Source organism: Phyllobates terribilis, unplaced genomic scaffold (genome assembly GCF_046119375.1).
Source record: "Phyllobates terribilis strain yellow unplaced genomic scaffold, ASM4611937v1 Scaffold_3__8_contigs__length_932513732, whole genome shotgun sequence".
Classification (NCBI taxonomy): Eukaryota; Metazoa; Chordata; class Amphibia; order Anura; family Dendrobatidae; genus Phyllobates; species Phyllobates terribilis.
The window spans coordinates 506546298-506572004 of NW_027362763.1; the positions used below are offsets into that span (position 1 = coordinate 506546298).

General features: G+C 42.3%; 1 protein-coding gene across 2 annotated transcripts in view; it reads left to right on the forward strand.

Annotated features, from left to right (window-relative positions):
* The first annotated feature begins 15088 nt into the window (after positions 1 to 15088).
* Positions 15089 to 25707, forward strand: part of HEY2 (hes related family bHLH transcription factor with YRPW motif 2) — a 35564-nt gene continuing 24945 nt past the window's right edge. For both annotated transcript variants that reach the window (XM_073676016.1, XM_073676017.1), the window contains exons 1-3: positions 15089 to 15350; positions 21968 to 22046; positions 24807 to 24890. In XM_073676016.1, coding sequence (XP_073532117.1) covers positions 15268 to 15350; positions 21968 to 22046; positions 24807 to 24890 — 246 coding nt within the window. In that variant the 5' untranslated portion in view covers positions 15089 to 15267. The remainder of the gene's footprint in view (positions 15351 to 21967; positions 22047 to 24806; positions 24891 to 25707) is intronic.

Below are 25707 nucleotides of genomic sequence, written 5' to 3' on the forward strand. Positions count from 1 at the left end.
CTGTCCGTCGGAGTTGCACAGACCTGCTTGACCTTACTTGGATTGGAGTGGGGGTTTGGCTTCTGGGCATAAAAGCCAGAAGCCTCCGGTTTTTCCAGCCGAGGCTTGAAACTGCACAACTGGGCCAGGGGCCGGTCCCCTTCTTGCGGCCTAGATCCTCCTGACACTTGGCAGGTTCGGGGTGTACGGGTGCCGCCTGCACTCGCCGTACTCCCCTAGGATTCCTTCTGTAGAACGGAGCCTACTCCCTGCTCCCCTCCTGGGTCTCAGTCCTGGGCCCTTGTAGTGGAGCAGAGCTCCTACAGAGACTCTGCTCCCAGACTGTTCCTCTGAACCACACTCCTCAACTCCCCTCACTGTTAAGATGTCTACCTTTTATATATCTACTGTATGAGTGCTCCCATAAACTACTTCCTCCACCCACACCCACTACTGGTTCCCCCCACCCCAGCCAGGGTCAGAGCTCAGCAGAAAACTACATTGCGTCTTGCCCCTCCTGCTGGCCTGGGGTAGTGTAGTGTTGAATGTAGGTGTTGGGGTTCCGTGCAGCACTCCCTCCTTACCTGAGAGAAGGGAGACACCACACCTCTGGGTGAGGTGCATTACCTCTGTGGCGACCGAACCCTCAGGGGCGCCACATTCCCCCCCGGTAAAACACAGCACGTCCGCGGGCTGGAGCAAAGCAAAACATGGCATCAATGACATGCAAATTTTTAAGATGCATCCGCATATAAGGTGATAAACACAACATTTCTTCCCTTTATGGAAGGCACATCATTTTAAACGTTACATTATAAAATACTCTTCATATAAAACATTTTTCAAGAGAGTTCCTGCACCAGGGTGCAACAGCAGCAGAATGAGGGACCCGTCCGCAAACCCTCAACGTAGGCCCTGGGCGTGGCTGCAGGGCATAGATGATCCAATCCTGGACCTCGTCTTCCGTCACGCCTAACGGGTTTTTGTTCTGAAGTAATGATTGTACTTATAAAACCAATAGGGTGCACTTTAAGAAGTGCTAAACTATTTATAATGGAAAGTTTTTAGGGAGATCACTGTCCTCTTCCCTACTGTCTCTATACCCTTACGGGTACCTAAGAAAACTCACTATAAGAAAACATGTTCAATACTGTAATACTGCACCCGGACGGGTGACTATATGCAATGAGTCCAGTTCCATTTACTGTTCCTAGTAATGGGGTCCCCTCCTGGGGTACTCCTCATTTTTCCCTGACACAGTCGGGTCACGAGGGACTTCCTGCAGCGGTGCATCCTTGTTGGCATGGTACACATGCAGGGCATAAGAGCTACGCTCACCATGATGCCGGGTGAATGTGACATGGTCTCTCGGATACAGGTTCCGGTTGGGGTGGCCTTCTTCCAACTCGGGCTCCACATCCCGCCGGTTGACAAATATGTCCCTGTTAAATTCGGGACTGCGGATGAAGCCCCACCCAGCCTTTAAATTAAATTTAACAATGAGGCCTTCGTCACGAGGGCTGGGGTGGGCTGTCTCCGCCTGGCGTACTTGCGCCTTGGCGGCCTTGTCACGGGCCTCCAGGCGTTCACTGCACGCTTCCCGCGCGCGTCGCTTCCTCTCCAATTGCCGGAGCTTCCGCCTGCAGAACTCCTTCCTCTGCTGGGCGGCGGCCTCGGTTCCTGGGAGAACCCCATCAGATTCCCCCCACGGCTGTCCCAGCATAACTCCTCTCCGCCGGGGCAGGCAACTGGGGGCGCTGGTATTGAGAGGAGCGTGCACGGCTGCTGATCCTCGAAGCGGGCGGACCAGTCGAAGACCCGCGCGCCATAGATCCACTCCAGCGTCGGAGGCGGAGGTGGCGGGAGGGCTCCCAGTAGTAGACCCGCAGCTTCAGCGCCCGGGATCAAAGATTCCGGAAGGACACTGTATGGGTGACCCTCCGGTGCAGCGCTCGGAGGACGGGATTCCGGGAAGGCTCTTGGTGAGGGTTTTCTGGTTCCGCGCCCGGGGGTGGAGGTTCCGGGCTGTGCAGCTGTTCCGGCCAGGGTGTGGCAGCATATGGCGGGGGCTGGGGAAGGAGGCCCAGGAGCAGGTCGGCGCTGGCAGCGCCCGGGACTGGGGATTCTCTCCTACCTGCTCCTGTACTCCACACGGCCTCCTGGTCTTCTGCGAGCTCCGCCGGGGCTGGTTTGCGGCTGCTGGCATCCGGTGTCACTTTCCGGCATGCTGCCAATTTTTCCAGCAGCTCGCTTTTCCATCGGGCGACTGCTGCCTGCTGGGCTCGTTCCACTTGCTGGCCCAGCTCGAGGACCTCGCTCTCGAGGAACTCCACATCCTCCGGGGACAACTTTTCCATATCTCCTTCCATGGTGAGGGGAGTGACTTGGTGCTGCGGCAGGCCAGAGGCGGAGGCTTGGCTCTTGCTTCCTTCCATCTTGGCTGCCGGGTGCGGTCTGGCTAGACGGGTCGAGACCACACCCTGTCTCCATTCCTTTTCTCCTCCTCCTCTCCTCTTTTGACGGCAGTCCCATGGCGATTTGCTGTCGGTCACTCCCTGTGACGGCCTTCCTGCCTTGACGGACAAATCTATGCGGACAGTCGCTGTTGCAAGGGGCAGGGTATGCTTTTGGCGCCATTCTGGGACCCGGCCCACGATGGGAGGTTCCATATTGTTGTCTTTGATCACGCACATAATGGTGCCCGTTCTTCTGCGGCGGGCGCCACATTCAATGTGGCACACAATACTCGCTGATAATGGGCCGGTCACGCATCCTGTTCGTGATGCCAAGATCTGACTCGCCCCCAGGGCCATGGGGTATTCGGCAGCCGGGCCTTATGGCTGCTTTTGGGGGGGGGGGAGATCACGGTGGCTGGCCCGGTCCGTGACCCAGGGCGGTCAGTGCAAAAAGGGGGATATTTATAGGGGATTTGTTGTGACGCCACCTGTGGTGTCTGGTGAGGATCATCAGTGCTGCGACAGTCCTCTGAGGCAGGTGTTAAGGCAGCTTGAGATGGAACGGCTCCCCACAGGTGGAGCAGGCCTCAGGGCAGTGTAGATAAATGGAGGTGCGCTGGGCGTTGTAGTGCAGGGAGGGAAATGGCACCGGCGAAAGAAAGGAACGGAGGCAGCTCAGTGCAGTCATCCAAGATTTACTCACAGTTCTTAGTCCACAGGTGCACTGTACTGGTGCAAGCCTCCTGCGTCGCACTGCGTTCACCGGGCAGGTGTTCAGTCCTTCCTCAGGCAGCTCGGGTGTACCTGGCGGAACCCCACTTTCTTATGTACCTCTCTAGACCAACTTCACGCTGGGTCTTACTCCCTCCAGCCCTGCGCTTCTGACTCGCCCCCTGGGCCGTGGGGCACACGGATCCGGGCGATAGGGGAACGATGGGGGGAGTAGTCGTGGCAGCCCGGTCCCGCGGCTCAGGGTGGTCAGGCCAATGGTAGTCTGCTACGTGCTTCAGATAATGTCCGACTACGCCACCCGTGGATTGCGGTTATTAGGAACCGCCGCTGCATGCAGACCGCTGGGGCTGATGAGGTGTGCAGCTAGGGTAGTGTGACTCCCCACGGGAAGAGTGCGGCCCCAGGGCAGTGTAGTGGATGGTGGGAGTGATGGTGGTGAAGGTCCCAGTACCGGTAGTGCCGGAGGAGCGAAGGAGCACACGGACAACAAGTTACAGTCCAGGGTCTTTACTCACAGTTCGTTTGTCCTGGGTCACTTCCGTCGGCAGTGACCGCCCGAGCCGTGCTGCGTCCACCAGGTGAGGGGCTCGGTCAACTCCCAGGCAGTTCAGGAGCATGGCACAGGACCCCCTTTAATCCTTTCTCTGGCCTGCCTCACCAGTGACCCACTTTTGTCCAGCTGCCGCGGACTCGTGCGGTTAAACGTGGGCCCCGTCCTCCGCTGTCCTATATGGTGCCTTCCTAGCAGGTTTGATGAGGTGTCGCACCAATAAATGATCACGACGACCGGTCTTTGGCTGAGGGTAGTTTCTCCTCCACCAACTTGGGATCCGGTACCCTTAATCTGCCTGACCCTTCACCCTGGATTCTCGTGGGTTCTTAGGGTCCCTTCCACCTTCTTGTTCCTGAGCCCTTCTGTTTCTCTCTCTCTTCTCCTTCTTTCCTGTTCTGTCTTCTCCTCCTTCCCTTGGCCTCTTCTCCAGGCCCACTTCTCCTTCTCCTCTCAGGCTCCGGCCTCTTCTCTAGGCCTGCCTCTGGAGCAGCACTCAGCCTGAGCTGCTGCTCCCTGTCAGCTCTCCTCTCCTCACAGACTGAACACTGTTCTAAGATGGTGCCCACCTTTTATACCTCCCTCTGACCATGAGCCCAGGTGACCAGCAACCAATGAGCTCCTACCTACGCTCAGGAACCAACCCCTATCTGCCCCTACAGCACTGGGTGTTCCACCCCCCTCCCCACTCCAGACAGGGACATAGTCGGTCGTGCCTGCACTTATGTCTAGTGGGAGCACCGTTGAGCTGTCCCTCGGAAATGGGGTGTGTGTGCTGTATGCAGCTAACTGAGCCCTGGTCCATACTCCATCCTTACCTGGGAGTGGAATATCACACCTCTGGCAGAGGTGCAATACCCCTGCAGCGGCCGAGCCCTCGGGGCGCTACACTTCCCACTGTGAATCCTGTTCAGGTGCTGCGAGGTCCCCCCTGTCCGTCGGAGTTGCACAGACCTGCTTGATCTTACATGGATTGGAGTGGGGGTTTGGCTTCTAGGTATAAAAGCCAGAAGCCTCCGGTTTTTCCAGCCGAGGCTTGAAGCTGCACGACTGGGCCAGGGGCCGGTCCCCTTCTTGCGGCCTAGATCCTCCTGACACTTGGCAGGTTCGGGGTGTACGGGTGCCGCCTGCACTCGCCGTTCTCCCCTAGGATCACTTCTGCAGAACGGAGATTACTCCCTGCTCCCCTCCTGGGCCTCAGTACTGGGCCCTTGTAGTGGAGCAGAGCTCCTACAGAGACTCTGCTCCCAGACTGTTCCTCTGAACCACACTCCTCAACTCTCCTCACTGTTAAGATGTCTACCTTTTATATATCTACAGTATGAGTGCTCCCATAAACTACTTCCTCCACCCACACCCACTACTGGTTCCCCCTAACTTTGGGTTCCCCCCACCCTAGCCAGGGTCAGAGCTCAGCAGAAAACTACATTGCGTCTTGCCCCTCCTGCCGGCCTGGAGCAGTGTAGTGTTGGATGTAGCACTCCCTCCTTACCTGAGAGAAGGGAGACACCACACCTCTGGGTGAGGTGCAGTACCTCTGTGGCGACCGAACCCTCAGGGGCGCCACACTGGCAAGATCTTTCCCTGGCTGCAATAATCTGCAGTTTACCAATATACTGTATCTAATTTCTATTGTGTTTCTTTTACTGGGTTCAAGAGACAAGTGAAAGGTTAATTGAGAAATATTTTTCATTTTGGTATAAACCTTGAACACTGATGGTGAGGCCCATGTTCTGCCTATCGATTCCCAGCAAAATAGTTTTGAGAAGCCTTGCTTTACTCTATGGCGACATCTGTCCTCCTGTCACTATATACAGTATGTTGTGACTAGCAAATTAAACTTGTGTTAATTACTGTTCTTTAATGTATGTGGCAAATTATAGATTCAACTGAAGACTTACCAGAATCTTTCCAGTGAATTCAGCTGTTTATTTTTAGTCAAGAGAGACACTTGTTCACATCTTTTTCTTCTTCTCATTTGAAACATCCTAATTCTAGATTTCCGCTGGAATCATTCTGGAGATGTCAGACATGGTAGTTATTTTGGCCTATATTCCACAGTACCTAATAATTGTGCTAGTTGGCCGGTAAACATCATTCTACCTTGCTACGTTTACAGCTCATATTAATGATTTTGTAAGAAATGCCAAGTGTTTGTTACTCATGCAGTGATATCATATTCAACAGTATTGCCTCCACTCTGATGTCATAAATGGATTTAGACATTGCCCCCCCCCCTTGACTATGACATAACTGGCAGAATGTCAGGTTGACAATGGTCACCTGGAATTACACCCAGACTATTACAGAATGCGAGAGTATTCATGAGATTTTGCATGCTGAACAGGACACAGTTTATGAGATCCAACCCAAAGTTCTCTGATTTATACTTCATAGTCTGATATATTTAAAGGGGTTGTCCGGTCAAGACCGATAAGTTTGCAGCCACTCTGTGTGTCTGCAGACTTATGAATCCCCCCAGCGCACGCACTGTTCTGCGGTGATTCACCGGTTTCAGACCTGGGAACGAAGGATATGTATGAGTTATACATACTCCGGGCCAGTGGGTGAGGCCTTGCTCCATACTTGTATGGAGCAAAGGCTGCGCCCCATCTAGTGAAGCAGACTGTCAGTTGGCATGTCTGACTAGAGGGCCTCACTCCATACAAGTGTGTAACTCATACATACCCTCCGTTCCCGGGTCTGAAACTGGTGAATCCCCGCAACGCACAATGCGCGTGCCTGGAGGATTTCATAAATCTGCAGTCACACGGAATGACTGCAGGTTTATCGGTTTTGATCGGACAACCCCTTTAATTTAAATAGGACCTCTCTCTAGGTCAAAAGCAGCCAGTTTTTGCTCTTATTTAATTCTGTTACTCTGAGTAATCCATTTTTTTTTAATCCGCCATGTAGTTCCATAGATATAGGCCTTTTTATCTAGCGCTAAATTGTATTATCATAACCAAGGGGGCCATAAAAATTAGCACTAAATAAAAAGGGTGGTGTTAAAGTATAAAACAATGAACAAACAAACAAGAAAATAAAAACAGAATACTTGTGTGAGCAGCAGGAATTAAATAAGAGCAAAAACTTACTACTTCTGATGGGTCTTTTTTAATATCTTTATGGCTTTAGTGCTTATCTTTAGGCTTTTTACATACTTTTTCAGTTAATTCAGCAACAGTTACATAATAAACAGTACATTTCTCATTTTAGGTAGATGTATATTTAAAAACAAAACAATTGACACAAAAATGTTTAAGCCTGCAACTAAATTTTGATCCTAATAGAACTTTACTGAAAATTAACAGTAGGTGAAGGGGATAGATGTATATATAGTACACATGCACTATAAGCTCGGATAAGTTTGGAATAGGTCATTACATTTAAAAACAAAGATAATGTAATACATTAATATATAATACTATAGTAAAATAATAAATCTAACTATAATAATATAATAAATACATATAATGAATACATTGATGAAATGGAAATTCAGATTAGCCATGATGCTTATGCAACTTTGCAGTTTAAAAAAAATTCCACTTTTTTGTGAGGCTTTCTTCCACGATTTTAGAGTGTGTCTCTTCTGGATGAATAGGCAAGAAAATCCCACATTCTTGTAGAAAACCTTCTGAGAAGAATCTAAAAGGCCACCATGTAATATTACATTTGTCTTGTAGTGACCACTGGTGGAGAAATGTTCATTAGACAAAATAAAGCTGACAATGACATCAACAGAAAATTGTTGATGGTTTCCAATTAGCAACTGCTATGCAGAATAAAAATAGTCACTGTTAATCAAAGACGGAGCGTCACTTTAAAATGCACGGACAGACACAATATCACAGGAAGAAGGATGTTCCTTCTGTCCACCACCATATGCCATTCCTTACATTCATGACAGTGTCCTCTTTTGGTCACTTCCTGCTAAAGGAAAAACTCCAGACTTTATTTATGGAAACATGTGTTGAGAGTCATATATATATATAGGCATACAATACCAAGCACCTGAAACTATTGAAACTGTGGGTATAATGGTGGCATCTAGGAATTATTCCATTGTTCTAGTACTTTTGGGGCAGTTAGGGGCTGATTCATCAACATGTTTACGCCAGTTCTGTGGCATAAACAACTTACAAAAGTCACAAATTTGTTTGCATATTGCAAAGTTGCCCCAAAATTTTGAGACTTTTGGGGTTTTCACTCTAGTCCTGGCCAAGTGTTCTGAGCATGGGTGGGAGAGACTGTGACGGTGCCCACCCGACGAAGTCATCAAAAGTTATGCCAACAAAAGTGGTGTAACTTTCACAAGAAATGTTACTCAAGTAGCATTTCTTGAGAGGCGCATGCCACTGAGAAGGTGTGCCAAATTCATTAAGTTGCGTGCACCTCTTAATGAATTCAAAGCATCTTACCCCACCACTCCCTGTCATTAAGACTGGTGTGTACTACAACCTTTTAGATTCCAAATTTAGGAATATCAGATGTTAAAAGGGTTGTCCACTACTAGGACAACCCCTTCTTGATTGAAATGTTTGGCCCCGATAAAATAAATAAAACCTATACTCACCTCCCGTGCCAGCACCGTTCCAGCAGTGTCGGCCCTCGCGGTCCCGGAGCTCTGGTGTGGTGGGATGACACGTGAGCCCAGCACCCAATCAGCGCTGGCGTCTCTGTCCCCGCCTTCAGACAAATCGAACATGAAGAGTACGTCCAGACTGCAGCAGATCTCTGACTTCCTTTTTGTGTTCAATTCGACAGGTGGCGGGGACGGTGACGCCAGCGCTGATTGGGTGCCAGGCTTACATGTCACAGCCCCTGGACCACGAGTGCTGACATTGCTGGAACGGCGCCATTACGGGAGGGGAGAATAGGCTTTTTTTATTTTATCGGGGCAGAACATTTATTTTAAAAAGGGGTTGTCCTAGTAGTGGACAACCCGTTTAATGCCTCATACAGACATCACTGATTTTTCTGATACACAAAAAACACGGACCAATTTTCATCAGTGTTTTGGATCCAGTTTCCATCAGTATTTTGGTCAGTGTCTGCTTTTATACCATCAGTATTTTGGTCAGTGTCTGCTTTTTTTACCATCAGTATTTTGGCCAGTGTCTGCTTTTATACCATCAGTATTTTGGTCAGTGTCTGCTTTTATACTATCAGTATTTTGGTCAGTGTCTGCTTTTTTTACCATCAGTATTTTGGTCAGTGTCTGCTTTTATACCATCAGTATTTTGGTCAGTGTCTGCTTTTTTTACCATCAGTATTTTGGTCAGTGTCTGCTTTTTTACCATCAGTATTTTGGTCAGTGTCTGCTTTTTTTACCATCAGTATTTTGGTCAATGTCTGCTTTTTTACCATCAGGGTTAGGCCAGTGTCAGTTTTTAACATCAGTGTTTCATCAGTGATTTTCTAGTATGAAAAAAATAAATAAATTGCAAAACATCTTCTATTCATTACAATGTTATGGAGTGCACACGGACATTACACACTTGGCAATATGTGCTGTCAGTGATTTTCACGGTCCCATAGACTTGTATGGGTAATTTTGATACATAACTTTGATCCAAAGCAGACATGTCTCTTATTTTCTGTGAACCACTCTGTCCATAAAATACATTGACATGTGTAACATCCACATAGACCGTAATGGATGTGTGTTCTATCCAGGAGAAACACTGATAGACGTACTGATTAACGGATGCCTGAATGAGGCCTAACGTTCACATTTCATAAAGTCAAAAAGAAGTGGCTATTCCCAACATTGTATTAGCCATGGAACTTTATGACTTTATGCTGTGCATATCATGGGTATTGGGAGTTGTTATTGCCATTTTGTTATTTTCTTAAAATATGCTTTAGTGTCACATTATCTTTTATTTGTTTATATTTGAAGAAAGTGTTAACTTTGAGTTTGCCATGGACACTAGAATAAAATGCTGTTGTTATGCACTACAAGGTCCAGGAGTTTCGCAGTTTTAGAGCTTAAATTTAGTGGGGGGTGTTCGATTTATAAACCCATGGTCAAATACCCTATAATTGTATTCTGAGTCTATAAAGAGGACATCTTATTGTAATTGCACCTTATTAAAAAAAGGACTGTCAGATTTATTGCCATATATTGCTAGCCAGTTTTGGAAAGGCAGACACTTCCCAGAATGGAAAAAGCACTGAAATCATTAAATACATATACAGTACAATTTCTTTGATTTAGATCAAGCCTATTTTGCAGCTAGCCAGACTTAGTGGTCTTCTGTCATCTACAATGGCATTACCTGTGAGCTGTGATTGGCTGCAGTAGTCATGTGTTATAGTTGTAGTTGTAGTCGCAGCAGCAAAAAGGAAGCTCTGCAGCAGCAGGGGCAGAGTAAAGCTTGTATTGTTGTTTTTACACAGAGTATGCCTGTGGATTAAGAAAAAAGTTAAATGTAGAAAACCCTTTAACTTATTGACTCTATTTATATAATTTTTCAATTTTCATAAGTAGCTACTTAGCTACTGCGCAGCTGCATTCAATATGTAGCATCCGCTGCTGAGTACTGCAGAGCAGCTCTTATTCAAGGCAAGTGGCCGATACAAACTGTCCACTGTTTTCACCTGACCGCCATCGGAGCTTAAAAGAGCTGATCAGTGAGGGTGCCGAATGTCAGACTCCCACCGATCTGCTATTGATGACCTATTCAAAGGTTAGATCTTCAATATCATATGTCCAGAGAACCATTTTATATATTATCAGTTTCCTACTTGCGGTTTTGTGAATTTCTATAGCAGTTTTGTGCAAGATGACTCATTAGAATGAACTACTGGATGCCGGATTATAGGAAGATAGGCAGAGAGACAAATAGACAATGTCTACATCTGACCTTTGCTGGTGCTGCAAACAGCTGATTGATAGAGGTGCCGGTGTTGAACACCTACCAATTTAATACCAAAAGTAGTCATCAATGTCAAGTGTTCATCAATATGAAAGTGGAAGACAACTCCTTTAAGCAGGGAATACTTGAAGGCAGCCACTGTGGTAGCTATATAGGCAGCCATACTGGTTGTCATAGACAAATGGAAAAAGAGAAAACAGCTCTGCTGTATAGGGTTAATCCAGGATTGCGATTGATCGCAGTGTAAAGGTTCAGTCCACCAGCCCTTATAAAGCTCCAAAACATAGAAAGGACCGCAGCACTTCAGTAGATATAGTATCAAAATGAGATGTTCAATATTCATCAAATACCATAAAAGTAAGCTAACTTGTATTTATGGTATTTGATTAATAAAGATTTCCTTTTGATACTATATTCATTGAAGTTTTGCTGCCCTTTCTATGATTTTGGAGCCATACTGGTAGTCACCCAGCTTTCATATAATGGATAATACTATAATTGACTAAAAAAAATATTGTAACTTTTATAAAGATAGATAGATAATGGATGGATAGATAATAAATAGATAGATAATAGAAAATACATAAATAATAGATAGATAGATAATAGATGGATAGATAATAGATACAATACATAGATAATACATAGATAATTAATTGATAGATAAATAGATAAATAGATAGCTAATTAGTTATATGATAGACAGATAGATAGATAATAGAAAGATAGATAATAGATAAATAGATAATACATAGATAATAGAAAGATAATTGATAGATAGATAAATAGATAGCTAATTAGCTATATGCTAGACAGATAGATAGATAATAGAAAGATAGATAATAGATAAATAGATAATCGCTAGATAATAGATAGATAATAGATAGATAATAGATAGAAAGATAATAGATAGATAATTAGTTATATGATAGATAATAGATAGATAAATAGATTAATAGATGGATAGATAATAGATAGATAGATGAGACATAGCTAGATAGATAGATAGATAGATAGATAGATAGATAATTAGTTATATGATAGAGAGATAGATATAGATAGATAGATAATTAGTTATATGATAGCCAGATAGATAGATATTAGATAGATAAATAGATAATTAGTTATATGATAGATAATACATACAGTGCAGACCAAAAGTTTGGACACACCTCATTTATAGATTTTTCTGTATTTTCATGCCTATGAAAATTGTACATTATCACTGAAGACATCAAAACTATGAATTAACACATGTGGAATTATATACTTAACAAAAAAGTGTGAAACAGCTGAAAATATGTCTTATATTCTAGGTTCTTCAAAGTAGCCACCCTTTGCTTTAATGACTGCTTTGCACACTCTTGGCATTCTCTTGATGAGCTTCAAGACGTAGTCACCGGAAATGGTCTTCCAACAATCTTGAAGGAGTTCCCAGAGATGCTTAGCACTTGTTGGCCCTTTTGCATTCACTCTGCGGTCCAGCTCAACCCAAACCATCTCGATTGGGTTCAGGTCTGGTGACTGTGGAGGCCAGGTCATCTGGCGTAGCACCCCATCACTCTCCTTCTTGGTCAAATAGCCCTTACACAGCCTGGAGGTGTGTTTGGGGTCATTGTCCTGTTGAAAAATAAATGATGATCCAACTAAACGCAAACCGGATGGAATAGCATGCCGCTGCAAGATGCTGTGGTAGCCATGCTGGTTCAGTATGCCTTCAATTTTGAATAAATCCCCAACAGTGTCACCAGCAAAGCACCCCCACACCATCACACCTCCTCCATGCTTCACGGTGGGAACCAGGCATGTAGAGTCCATCCGTTCACCTTTTCGGCGTCGCACAAAGACACGGTGGTTGGAACCAAAGATCTCAAATTTGGACTCATCAGACCAAAGCACAGATTTGTGTTCTTTAGCCCAAACAAGTCTCTTCTGCTTGTTGCCTGTCCTTAGCAGTGGTTTCCTAGCAGCTATTTTACCATGAAGGCCTGCTGCACAAAGTCTCCTCTTAACAGTTGTTGAAGAGATGTGTCTGCTGCTAGAACTCTGTGTGGCATTGACCTGGTCTCTAATCTAAGCTGCTGTTAACCTGCGATTTCTGAGGCTGGTGACTCGGATAAACTTATCCTCAGAAGCAGAGGTGACTCTTGGTCTTCCTTTCCTCGGGCGGTCCTCATGTGAGCCAGTTTCTTTGTAGCGCTTGATGGTTTTTGCAACTGCACTTGGGGACGCTTTCAAAGTTTGCCCAATTTTTCGGACTGCCTGACCTTCATTTCTTAAAGTAATGATGGCCATCCGTTTTTCTTTACTTAGCTGCTTTTTTCTTGCCATAATACAAATTCTAACAGTCTATTCAGTAGGACTATCAGCTGTATATCCACCTGACTTCTGCATAACACAACTGATGGTCCAAACCCCATTTATAAGGCAAGAAATCCCACTTATTAAACCTGACAGGGCACACCTGTGAAGTGAAAACCATTTCCGGTGACTACCTCTTGAAGCTCATCAAGAGAATGCCAAGAGTGTGTAACACGGGTACTTTAGATGCAGCAACACAGAAACAAAGAGCAGCCAATGCAGGGTTAATAAACAGGGGAAGTTGATAATAACAGGGTAAATCTCCAAGCAGGGAGCATCAGGGGAAAATATGGGGGAAAACAAGGGAAGTAGCATATAAAAGTCTTTAACTGACAGTTCACAGTTTAACTAGATATCGCAGAGTCGAACTGGATGTAAACGACAATTTTTACACTTAGCCGACTCTTTTCCTCCACAAGGCAGTTGCCAGCTGAGGCCGGTGTTGATTTCTTCAGGCTTCCCTGCCCAAACAATGCTCCGTCTTCTGGCGGCAGCGGGCGGTCTCCGGTTTTACCCGCTGAGCCCCTAGTCCATAACACGGCACCTCACGTGCCCGGCTACCGACTACTGCCTCTCTTCTCTAGTCGGCTTGACTCCTCCAGTCCACTGCACTCGCCTCTTGCTCCCAGTGCTGGAGCCAGGGGCCTGGACCCTCTCACCCTGCTCTGCTGAGCAGGACCCAGCTCCGCTTTCCCGCGCAAACGTCCTCGTCTCTTCTTCTCTCTCCCCACACCACCAGTCTCTTGGTCACCTGACCTCCCAGCTCTCCCTCTCGACACGCCCCCAGCTTCCCAGTCACCTGACTCCTGTCCTCGCAGGCTGTCTTCCCCCTGCAACCAGATGCACGTCCCCGGCAGTTCCGGATCCCTTGCTCTGAAAGTACTTACACCCCGGTCTTCCCCCTTACAAGTGTGCAAAGCAGTCATCAAAGCAAAAGGTGGCTACTTTGAAGAACCTAGAATATAAGACATATTTTCAGTTGTTTCACCCTTTTTTGTTAAGTATATAATTCCACATGTGTTAATTCATAGTTTTGATGCCTTCAGTGTGAATGTACAATTTTCATAGTCATAAAAATACAGAAAAATCTTTAAATGAGAAGGTGTGTCCAAACTTTTCGTCTGTACTGTAGATAGATAAATAATAGATGATAGTTAAGAGATAGATGAGACATAGATAATACATAGATAATAGATAGATAAATAGATGATTAGTTATATGATAGATAGATAATACATAGATAGATAGAAAATAGATAGATAATTAGTTATATGATAGATAATAAATAAATTGATTGATAAATGATATATAATAGTGATATAATAGACAAATAGATAAATAATTAGTTATATGCTAGATAAATTAAAGGGGTTGTCCACTATTTTATATTCCCCCCCCCCCCCCCCCATGTATCCCCCAGGGCCCCTAAGACTTCTTGTAAATGCCTTCTGTTGCTGATAATGCATGTGAGCGGCGCTATCACTGGCCGCTCACAGGCATCACGTGATCCGCTGAGGTCACTACAAGTGCCAGCCGGGCGTCTTTGTTTTCCGTGTTCCAGGTGGATGCCAGGCTGTGGGCGGGGTTACCCCCCGCGTCACACCCGTCATCCACCGCGTGCTCTGCCTCTCCCCATTCATTGGGAAAGCGCGCGTTGGATGCTGGGTGTGATGCGGGGGGGGGGGTAACCCCACCCACAACCAGGCAGCCACCGTGGGAACCCCAGTGCTGAGTCACGCCTCACTTGTCGTGGCGTCAGCGCGAGGTCACGTGATGCCTGTGAGCGGCCACCGATATCACCGCTCACAGGCAGTATCTGCAACATAAGGTAATTACAAAAAGGCTTAGGAGCCCCGGGGAATATATTGGGGGGTAATCTAAAGTAGTGCACAACTTCTTTAATTTTCATCTTTAAATAATTAGACACAAATGAGAAATAACTATAATATAATAAAGGATTATTATTAGTGTAAATGTGCCACTTTCACTCTTCTTTTACAGAATGCCCCCACGTGTGAGGCAATGCCATCCTGACACTGGTCCCTGACAGGCGGTGGTGAGGGGCGTGTGCTGGTGCTGAGCCTGCTCTGCTTGCCGGGTGACAGGGTGGGAGTGGCAGCCAGGGGGCGTGCTTGATGCCGGAGCTACAGGCTGAAGCGTGGGAAAGCCGCACAGAGCGGGAGGATAGATGCGAGTGACTGGCAGCCGCTCATCAGACCCGGGCACCGCTCTGCGCTGAAGCCGGCTGCAGCCTCCATAGTCCCTGTGGATAAGTCATTCCTCCCCAGCCTGGTGCCTGACCATGAAGAGACCGTGTGATGACAGCAGCTCTGACAGTGACCTGGATGAGACCATAGATGTGGGCAGTGAGAATAACTACTCCGGGTGAGTGCTCAGCGCAGAATATGACACTCGTGGGGTATTCCACGGGCAGAACATGGCATAGATGTTTCCTGTTCACTACACAGTTCGGATAGTTTACTAGATTGCAGTCCCATGTAAAGCCCTAGGTACAGTAACGATGGCACAGAGTGGGTCGAAATGAAACTCAGCTCTGCTATATCTGCAGGTGTCAACTTTGAAGCAACTTATAAATCCAGATTGTTGCATTTAGTTGTTTTATTTGTTATTTACAGATTTGTTTCTTTTTCCTTTAATAAGATGATGAGGAGTCAGAGGCTGCAGTCCTGTGATAATGGCAGCAGGCTGTGCACAGGGACATTGGGGACACACAGCCCTGGGGATTGTACAGACACCTAATGAGGACTGGAAATGTGTGATGGTGCTGATCACTGGTGGAAATGTCATCTGTGGAAAAGAAGTTGTGTGGTCACATCCCTATTGTACAGATAGAGCTTAGTGTGTCAGAGGCAGCGGAGCTAAGATGCCTGGATATTGTAGAGATGGGTTTATCACTGACATTTAATGACAATTGTACATCCCTTTCATATATTTGATCATGGCTGAAAGATTGAAGAGCTCTAGATACAGTCCCTATCCCTATTCCCTACTGTACACTTGCTTCAGCAAAATGAATGTGTATTTGGCCCTGCCAATAAAGCGTATTTGGATTTAGATACATGATAGTTATTTATATAGATGGATAGATAAAGAGAGAGAGATGGGATAGATAGATAGATAGATAGATAGATAGATAGAAACAGCACCAGCAATAGTGTTTGGGTGCCGAGACTCCCAGGCGAGAACCAAGCTTTATATGTGGTATATGTTCAAAGAAAATAAAGGCAGCACACCAATTCAAAAAAGTGAAAAAATTACTTTTTAATGGCCCATAATGGCGACATTTCGGCACTAGGTGTGAGCCTTTCTCAAGCTTGGGTAAGGGTCACACCTACTGCCGAAACGTTGCCAATATGGGCCATCAAAAAGTATTTTTTTTCACTTTTTTGAATTGGTGTGCTGCCTTTATTTTCCTTGAACATAGCTAAATAGATAGATAATTAGATAGATTGATAGACAGACTGACAGGACAGATAAATAGATAGATGATAGATAGATAGATAGATAGATAGATAGATAGCTAGATAGACAAATAGATAGATGATAGATAGATAGATAGATAGATAGATAGATGGACAAATAGATAGATGATAGATAGATGGATAGATAGATAGATAGATAGATATATGGACAAATAGATTGATGATAGATAGATATATGGATAGATAGATGGATAGATAGATATGGATATCAGGATAGATAGATAGATAGATATGGATAGATAGACAGATAGATAGATAGATTGATAGATAGATAGATATATGGATAGATAGATGATATATAGATAGATGATATATAGATAGATAGATAGATAGATAGATATATGTGATAGATAGATATAGATAGATATATGGATGGATAGATATGGATATATGGATAGATAGATGATATATAGGTGATAGATTGATAGATGGATAGATAGATAGAAGATAGATAGATAGATAGATAGATAGATAGATAGATGACAAATTTATATGGTGCTTTTGGGAACTGACCTATTATATTATAAAAAAAAAACTTTGTTAGTTATGAACTAATTTTTGGGATTGTATATATTTAAAAAAATAATTTTAGGAAATGATCTCTCCATAGAATATCTCACTAAAAGCTGCTCGTGTGTTTTTTTTATTTTCCAAGTTACACCTAGATCAAATCACCAGCTACTTACCTGAGCGATGCAGTTAGTTCTTGTTGTAACTATGGTGTGAAAGAAAAGGGCATGTGTTTAAGGCCACTTTTTACACTTACATAGTTTGATAATTTTGAATCAGAGAGAAAAAGAAACTATAAAGGAACTATTCACACCTCTTTGTTTTCCATCATCTCCAGGCTTTAACTTCTAAATGCTGATGCAAAATGCTGTCCTAAATACTGACGTGTGAACGAGGCCCAAGGCTTCATCAACACAGCCATATGACAGTCTGCTTGAAAGCTGTGTACAGTGTTTCTTGCCAAAAAACAGGATTGGATCCCATGAGAGGAAAGCAGGGAAACCTTTCTCAGGCATTTCTTTTGAAGAGACTTTCCCTGCTCTCCTCTGATGGGATCCGATCCTGTTTTTGGCATGAGATATAGGGCACTGACATGCTCGGTTCATACTTCATTGTGAATAAGCCTTACAATAGAAATGATTAGGAATGATTCAGGAAACTTATATTAACCCCTTTTATGGTATAAAGATAACGGTTTACACTTTGGCTTTACATGATAGGGCTGCATTCACACATAAAGCCTAAAACACTGTAGCTAGATATTACTTTAAAGATTATAGGAAATTATTGAAAAGTCAACATTCACAGTGTTTAGTAGTGTTTTTCCCATATCCAGGATGCTCTAAGGATGGGATTTTTTTCTGCCATTTTTCACATTGAAAGATGTAAGAAATAATGTTTGTTAAATGTATTGAAATAAAAATGCAACAAAAACTGTTGTAGAAAAAGCCATGAAAGACCCTTTACCCTCACCTGAGGTTGATCTAGTGTTTAGAAATGCTGAAGTAAAGTGTGTGTGAACAGGGTCTAATATGACCATAATCATAAATCACCAAAATTAGCTTTCAATTGTCCCAAACAGGGACTAAACTGTGACTAAACTGTGACAAAACTGTTAGCCTTCTGACATTTCAGTACAAGCTGCAAGACAATAAGCGAGTATTGTATTCACTGAGTATCTTCAATTCTCCAATGTGAACTCAGCATAGTGCTCAGAAACATATATTAAACTACTGCTTCACTGTGTCCCAAAATTGGATGCTTATCCTTCCTATTATTATAATTTACTACTGCTGGTTTAATTATTAGTTTTGTTGTTAATTTTTCTATTTATGTCAACAATTGTCATTGACATATACTGTATATCTACATCTATATATCTATATATACACACGTGTGTATATTTATAATTATATATATATATATATATATATATATATACATATATGTAATTTGAACTTTTCATGCAACATGCAATATAAAAAAGGATTTGGCGCTAGTATTGAGACTACAAGTTCTTGGACAAAAATATTAAATGCTGGCAGCTTCCTGAGTGTGAATACAGAGTTTATAACGTTACCTCCAAGGGCCGTTTCACATGACCATAATAAAGGCACATTTTATTGTCCACATTGCCGTCGTGGGATCAGGCCCCCGCAGCTTTCACTTAAATAAATGTACTTTACTTCACTATAGCATTTTTTGGAGATCTAAGTTTGGCTCAGTAGGGCTATGTGAATCAGGAATCTTCCAATTATAATATATATTAAAATGCATTCCCATATATTAAAGATATCTAAAACTTACATCCCATTATCATGCCTAGCAGTGTGGCCAGCCAATCTGAGAAGAATCCCTAGCGTAATCCCTAATTTTATTATACAGATGTAGCAGAGCTGCTGTAGTGCATTAGCATTGAGAATGAACCATTCGGAACTATCCTTAACCAAAACTATCACAACTTATATGGCCACAAGGAGTTAAATGATCAGTTTTGCTCTGGACAATCTGTATATACAGTGCAGAATCATATACATTTTATCTATGCGCGTGTTGCAGAGTTCATTTTTCGGGTGTAATTTACCTGTGAGTTTTGGAGAAAAAAAAATTGTGGCAGTGATTTGCATTACATTTTTCCTATTCTGTAGAAGTTGCAGAATGAACAAATGTGAATAAAGAAATTTTAAGATATTGCGCGTAAGACAAATAGAAATAATTAGACAACTTTTCTACTGCTTTATTCATATTTCTAAACCTTGGGTGATTTTCCATTTTTCGTTTTTGATATTTCCTCCCCTTCTTCCAAGTGCCATTACTTTTTTATTTTTCCAGCCATATAGCCATTTGAGGGCTTGTTTTTTGCGAAACGTCTTCTACTTTGAAAGGACACCTTTCATTCTGCCACATAGTGTACTGGAAAATGGAAAAAAAAATTCTAAGTGCGGTGAAATTGCAGAAAAAGTGCAATTCCACAGTGTTTATTTGTTTTTTTATTTACCATGTTCACTATATGGTAAAACGGATGTGGCAGTTTTATTCCCAAGGTCACTACGAGTACGCAGATACTAAACATGCATAGTTTTTTTTTATTTAAGTGGTGAAAAAAATTCATAAATTTGTCAAAAACAAAATTTACTTATGTCGCCATTTTCCGAGACCCATAATGTTCTCATTTTTCAGTATATGGGGCTGTGTGAGGGCTTATATTTTGTGTCCTGAGCTGACGTTTTTACTGATACCATTTTGGGGTAGATACAACGTTTTGATTGCCTTCTATTGTAATTTATTGAAATGTTGTGGCTACAAAAAAACATAATTCTAGCTTTTTGATTTTTTTTTTCGTTAATCCGTTTAACAATCAGATTTATTTTGTATTTTGATAGGTCGGGCATTTCTGAACTCGGCGATACCAAATATGTGTATTTTTTTAAATTATTTTATTTGGTGAAAAAGGGGGGTGATTTGAACTTTTTTGTTTATTTTTAATTTTTTTAAATATTTTTTAAAACTTTTTTTGTTTAGTTTTTACTCTATCTAATAGTTCCCTTAGGAGACTTGAAGCTGTGATCATCTGATCGCCTGTGCGATACATAGCAGTGCATCAGCAGTAATATGTATAACAAAAGTCACAATCTCAGTCTCCAGGAGGATCGTGTTGATAGGCACTGGGATCTTCAGCAGACCCCTGGCGGTCATGACAACCCATCAGCGCCCCGCGATCACGTGACGACCATGCTGATAGGTGTGATCAATGACGCGCTTCCTGTCTGCGTGTGTTAAATGCCACTGTCAGTGATTCACAGCAGCATGTAACTGGTTAACAGCCGCGGGTGGATCTCGGATCCACCCGCGGCTGTTAGAGACACTTGATGACTGATAAAATCAGCCATCAAGTGCAGGGAAAGGTAGGGACATGGCCGATGACGTAAATATACATCATCGGTCATGAAGGGGTTAAGATATTCTGTGGTTTAGAATTTTTTGCAATTGTTTTTAATTTCTATTAATCAGATGCAGTCATTATGCCGTACATTGATATTCAGTCTGTCACCTCATCTTGTACAGCAGGAAGAGTGAATTATTTCAAGACGTATGCTGTGATCTATGTCAGTCAGCCTCCAGACTATAAGAAAAGCTCCCGTGTAATAGGCCATTTGTTCTGGCCGTGCCATCCCAGCAATTAGCTGTGTCGCCAGGTGTCAGGAAGAATACACCAAGCTGATGGCTTAATGGCATTGGTTTCTTAGCCGATTAGCCCCTATTAATCAGCCACTGTATTACTGCAGTGTGTGATTATGTCACAATCTGATACGTCCGCACAGAACTACACGCAAACTGCCACGTTATGTAATGGTGGAGGAACATCTGAGAGATGTTATCCAAAAGATGCTCCATCAAAAGTTAAATAGTATATATAGCTCTACTACATCTTCATATACCTTCATAAAATACTGGGCAAGTTTGACTTTCTGCTCAATGTCGACGGGATCTTTTATTAAAAAAAAAAAAAAATTCTACTTAACGATTCTAAGTTTTAGGACTTCCATTAACGGAACAGGAAAACAAAACTTGAGCAAGAAACAGTACATCATCTGATGGACACAAGCGGTGCCAGAGCGACACCATTGACTAGAATTGAGGTTGTTGGGGCTTTATTAGGATGTCTGTTATTTTACCAGAAAAAAATAGTGCAGTAAAAATGTTGGAACCTGTGTACATGGGGCCTTTCTCCACTGTAAAAAGCAATGTGTTCTCCGCTTCTTTTAGAAGGTTTGCCACCCTTGTCGCAGCTCCTCTTAAGTTTTCCTTAGTTCATGCATACAGCTCCTTTGACATTACAATTTTCTAACATTACTTCATTTCTGTACACCACTTCCTATGGGAACAGATGTGGTTTCTTGTTTAGGAATTGTGATTGTGGAGAACATTGTCCATGTTTTATTTCTTTCTGGAGGCAGAAAACAATAATTTGTTGTTGGGGCCTGAAATCTTGCCATGCTCATGAGAAAGTCCAGCAAAACTCTTGTAATAAATGAAATCATTGTTACTTTTCTGGTACAGATATATTGTTTCTGGACTTTGTAGACAATACCAGTCTCCTGCGTTAAATGTCACGTCTCTGAATTTGTGATTGTAATTAATAGAGCTAATCCATAATGGTAACCAACACTTGCGAAGGATATCACTAGATCGTGTAATTAATCGTTTCCGACACAAGGATCAGATACATCGATGATTGCTACAATGTTGCACAGCTAAAAACTGTCATTAATGACATAAAACCGAGAAGCGTGTGTATCTTTGAGATGAAGCAATGCAATAGGGTCACCTGCAGTCCTGTGTAAAATCACAAAAATCACGTTAATTTCTGCCACCAGAAGCTGTGCTAATCTCAGCTCGGCTAAATATATATTGTCTAAAATGACCACATCTATATGTCCAAATGTGTATTTTTCGCATCACTGAGTTTTGCCTGTTTTTTTCTAACAGACATAGTAGTGGCTCAATAATTCGATCACATTCTCCGACCACAACATCACAGATCATGGCCAGGAAGAAGCGGAGAGGGGTAAGATTTTAACTTTACATATCACTTTGTGAAATGATCCTTTATTAAAAAAAAGAGCATTACTTCTGATAGCAGAGTAGCATAATGTCTGCCATATTTTCAGATATTACTCATGCAAATTAGTGTACATGGCTTGTATTACTTAGGTATAACAGCTTAACCCTTTAAGTAGCCGGGGATTTTTTTCATTTTTTTCGATTCCCCCTCTCCCTTTTTCCAAGAGCTACAACTTTTTATTTTACCGTTGACATATTCGTATGAGGGTTTGCTTTTTTTTAGTTCAGTTGTAGTTTTGAATGATATTTATTTTACCATTTGATGTCTTGAAAAAAGGGAAATAAAATTCCAAGTGGGGTGAAACGGTAATAAAAAAATTAAATTCTGCCTTTGTATTTTGAGGTTTTGTTTTTACATCGTTCATTGAGCAGTAAATTACCAAACTTATTTTTATTTTTTTTTATTTATGTTGTGAAAAGAAATTCAGAAATTTGTAAAAAAAAATTGGTTTCTATTGCATTACTTTGAGACCCATTACTTTTTTATTTTCCCGTCCATGGAGCTATATACAGACTTGTTTTTTGCATGTTGAACTGTGTTTTTTATTGATACCATTTTGGAGTACATAAGACATTTTGATTGCTTTTTATTGTATTTGTATTTTTTAGGGAAGTGCGACAACTAAAAAACAGCAATTCTGGCGCTAAGTATTTTTTCGGTTTTCTGCTTTTAACATATGGTGTAAATATTTTATATTCTAATAGATGGAACTTTTGCAGACATAACATAACAATACCAAATATGTTTATTTTTTAAATTTCCCGAGGAGATTTGAACCTGAGATCATATGCGGGTCTCTTATCAAGTTAACCTTCTGTATAAGGAGGACTAAGATGGCAGCGACCAGGGCCTCCAGCAGGTCCTCAGCAGCCATGGTAACCCATCAGCTCCTGATTGCAGGGGATCGGATGAGAGCTAATGTGTGTGCTGTCAAGCAAGCCATTTAAATACTGCTGTGAGTAATTTACAGCAGCATCTAAAAGGTAAACAGCAGCAATCGGAGCAATCTCTGGCCACTGCTGATACAGGCACATACCAGCTATTTAACAGACAATTGCAGAAAATTGGCCTATTTGTATTAATAATTCTTTATCATATTGTTGCATATGACAGGATCAGTAAATGGACACAACAATGATTACTGGATTTACCCTTGTAAATGAATACCATCACCCTCGAGTATTTAAAGGGGTTATCCAAGTTTGGGATGAAAGTCTGCAGTTACTCTATGTGACTGTAGACTTCTGAATCCTCACAGCTCACGCACCACATGCTGTCGGCATGAGAGCGGGCAGTCACGTGATCACAAGTATATGATTTGCATACATGTGGTCTCGTGCCAACTAGCCTCACTCAGAACACTTGTATGAAGTGAGGCTGCGCACGTTTAGCCGGAATGTGACCGAAAGTATCCAAATGACATACCTGTGGTCATGTGAGCACCTGCTCTCACCGCCGTACCCCAAGAATCCTGACTGTGAGCAGTGTGCTCCCTGAGAGGATTCAGAAGTCTGTAGCCACATAGAGTGACTGCAGACTTTCATCCCAAACCTGAATTACCCAGTGCTGATTGTATAATTCCATACATCAAAATTGTGTATTATAGACAAGTATGTGTCTAAACACTCTATGATCATGTGGAATATCTCAATATTTTCATACTTATTTCCAATATGCCTGATCCATGTCAGCCTACCTTTTTTGATAACTAATACTGTGAAAGGTTCCATTACTTTACTGTTCAAAGAAGAGAACTGCACAGCTTCCTAAAATGGGTTTAACTGTAACAAATTTTACATAATCTGACAAATAGTGACTGATTAATTGGTATGAGCCAAGGAATCTTTCCATCAGATCTAAAAATGACCAGACCTGACAAAAAATTAGAGTGCTGATATTATCGCAATGAACATACTGTGTACAATATGACTGGATCAAAAAAAGTTATGACGGGTAATTGTAAGTGGCCCTGTCAGCCATGTTATTTGTATACAGACTTTACCGTAATTTTTCAGAACTCAAATGCAAACAAAAATTTCAACTCCCCTCAAGGGAGAATACCTTGAGGAATACCAAGAACTCTTTGGGCCTGATTCATTATTGCATTTGCGCCTGTTTTTTGTCAATTTTTTGTTGTTCTGCGCCTTTTTTTTATTTGCACCAAATTCACAGCTCCATTTCCACTTTTTTTTTATGTTTATTTTTTCTGTGTTTTCCTGTTTTTTTTTTATTGTTTTAAATCAGTTAGAGTTTCCAGATATTTTTGTCTGATTCATTATTTTTGACTTTACAAAAAGTCACAAAACTTGTCACAAATATACTCCATTTTCCCCTGGAGTGATTCTATGTACACCAGAAATTTGTAAGCAACTTTTATTGATATTGTTCAAAACATGTAATTTTTACTCTAATAAAGGTTAAAGATAGAAAAAAATACTTTGCCCAAAATTCATAAACTTTCTGCGCCATTGTTTTGAATTTTCTGTAAAAAAAACATTTTGGTGAATGCCACAACTTTTTTTTTTTTGCAAAAAGTGACTTTTAAAAAACGCAAATGATGAATCCTGCTCTTTATGCCTCCACCCAGCCTATACAGTCAGTATTACTTAAAATCAGAATTTTGACAGATGTGAAGTCTCATAGACATACGTGTACTATAATAAGATAATGCTCTTTTTTTTACTTATTCTTTTCTTCTTGCAGATTATAGAAAAACGCAGACGAGATCGCATCAATAACAGCCTGTCCGAATTAAGGCGGCTTGTGCCGACAGCTTTTGAAAAGCAAGTGAGTAGTTTCCTCCAATTCTCTTTTACTACACTTCTGATCTGATTTTGCTGGTTCTCTTCTAGGCTCATTAAAATAATATTGCATGTGGCCTTATCTGGCACTGAGCGTGCTTCGCAATTAAATGCTTTGTTGTGGCAAAACTATTAAAACATAATCCGATCATGAAAGTAGGAAAGAAATGTTTCCAGTCCGGTTGTTGTTTTCCCTCAGGGATACATTGTTCATGTTGCCTCAGCTCCTCTCAAGAAATGATTCTGGTTGTTTTATGGCAGAAAAAAATACCATATTTCATAAGTGAGATTGTATTCCCATAAGTGAGTATCGTATTCCAGAATTATTTTTTAGTGTTTAAGATTAATTTCTAGGAAATCAAATATATATTTCCTTTGTTATACATTGAATTCCTAAACATCATTGAAAGGAAAAACTTTAAACATTACATATCCTATAGATAAATCTCTGAATAAATGGGATAAAATAGTCAAAATAACATAAAAAAAATATTGTAAAAACTATATAATAGTAAAAAAAAAATAGTAAAAAAAATCCCTATTTTTAATTATTTCAAATGTGGATGAAGAATAGGCATATATCTAACCACGGACCCCTGTAAAATGCAGCAGGCACATTTCCTAATGAGGAAAATATGTGACGCGCCCCTGGGCCTGTGTCGCGCTGCGTTGCGCACGCGGGAGCTTACCCGGAGCCGGATCTGTTGAGGGTTGTAGTCTCGTGGCGGTGATCCGGTCCGTGCCCAGGGAGTCAGACTAAGTGGCGCTGTTTTAGCGGTAGATGTTGGACGACTACGCCACCC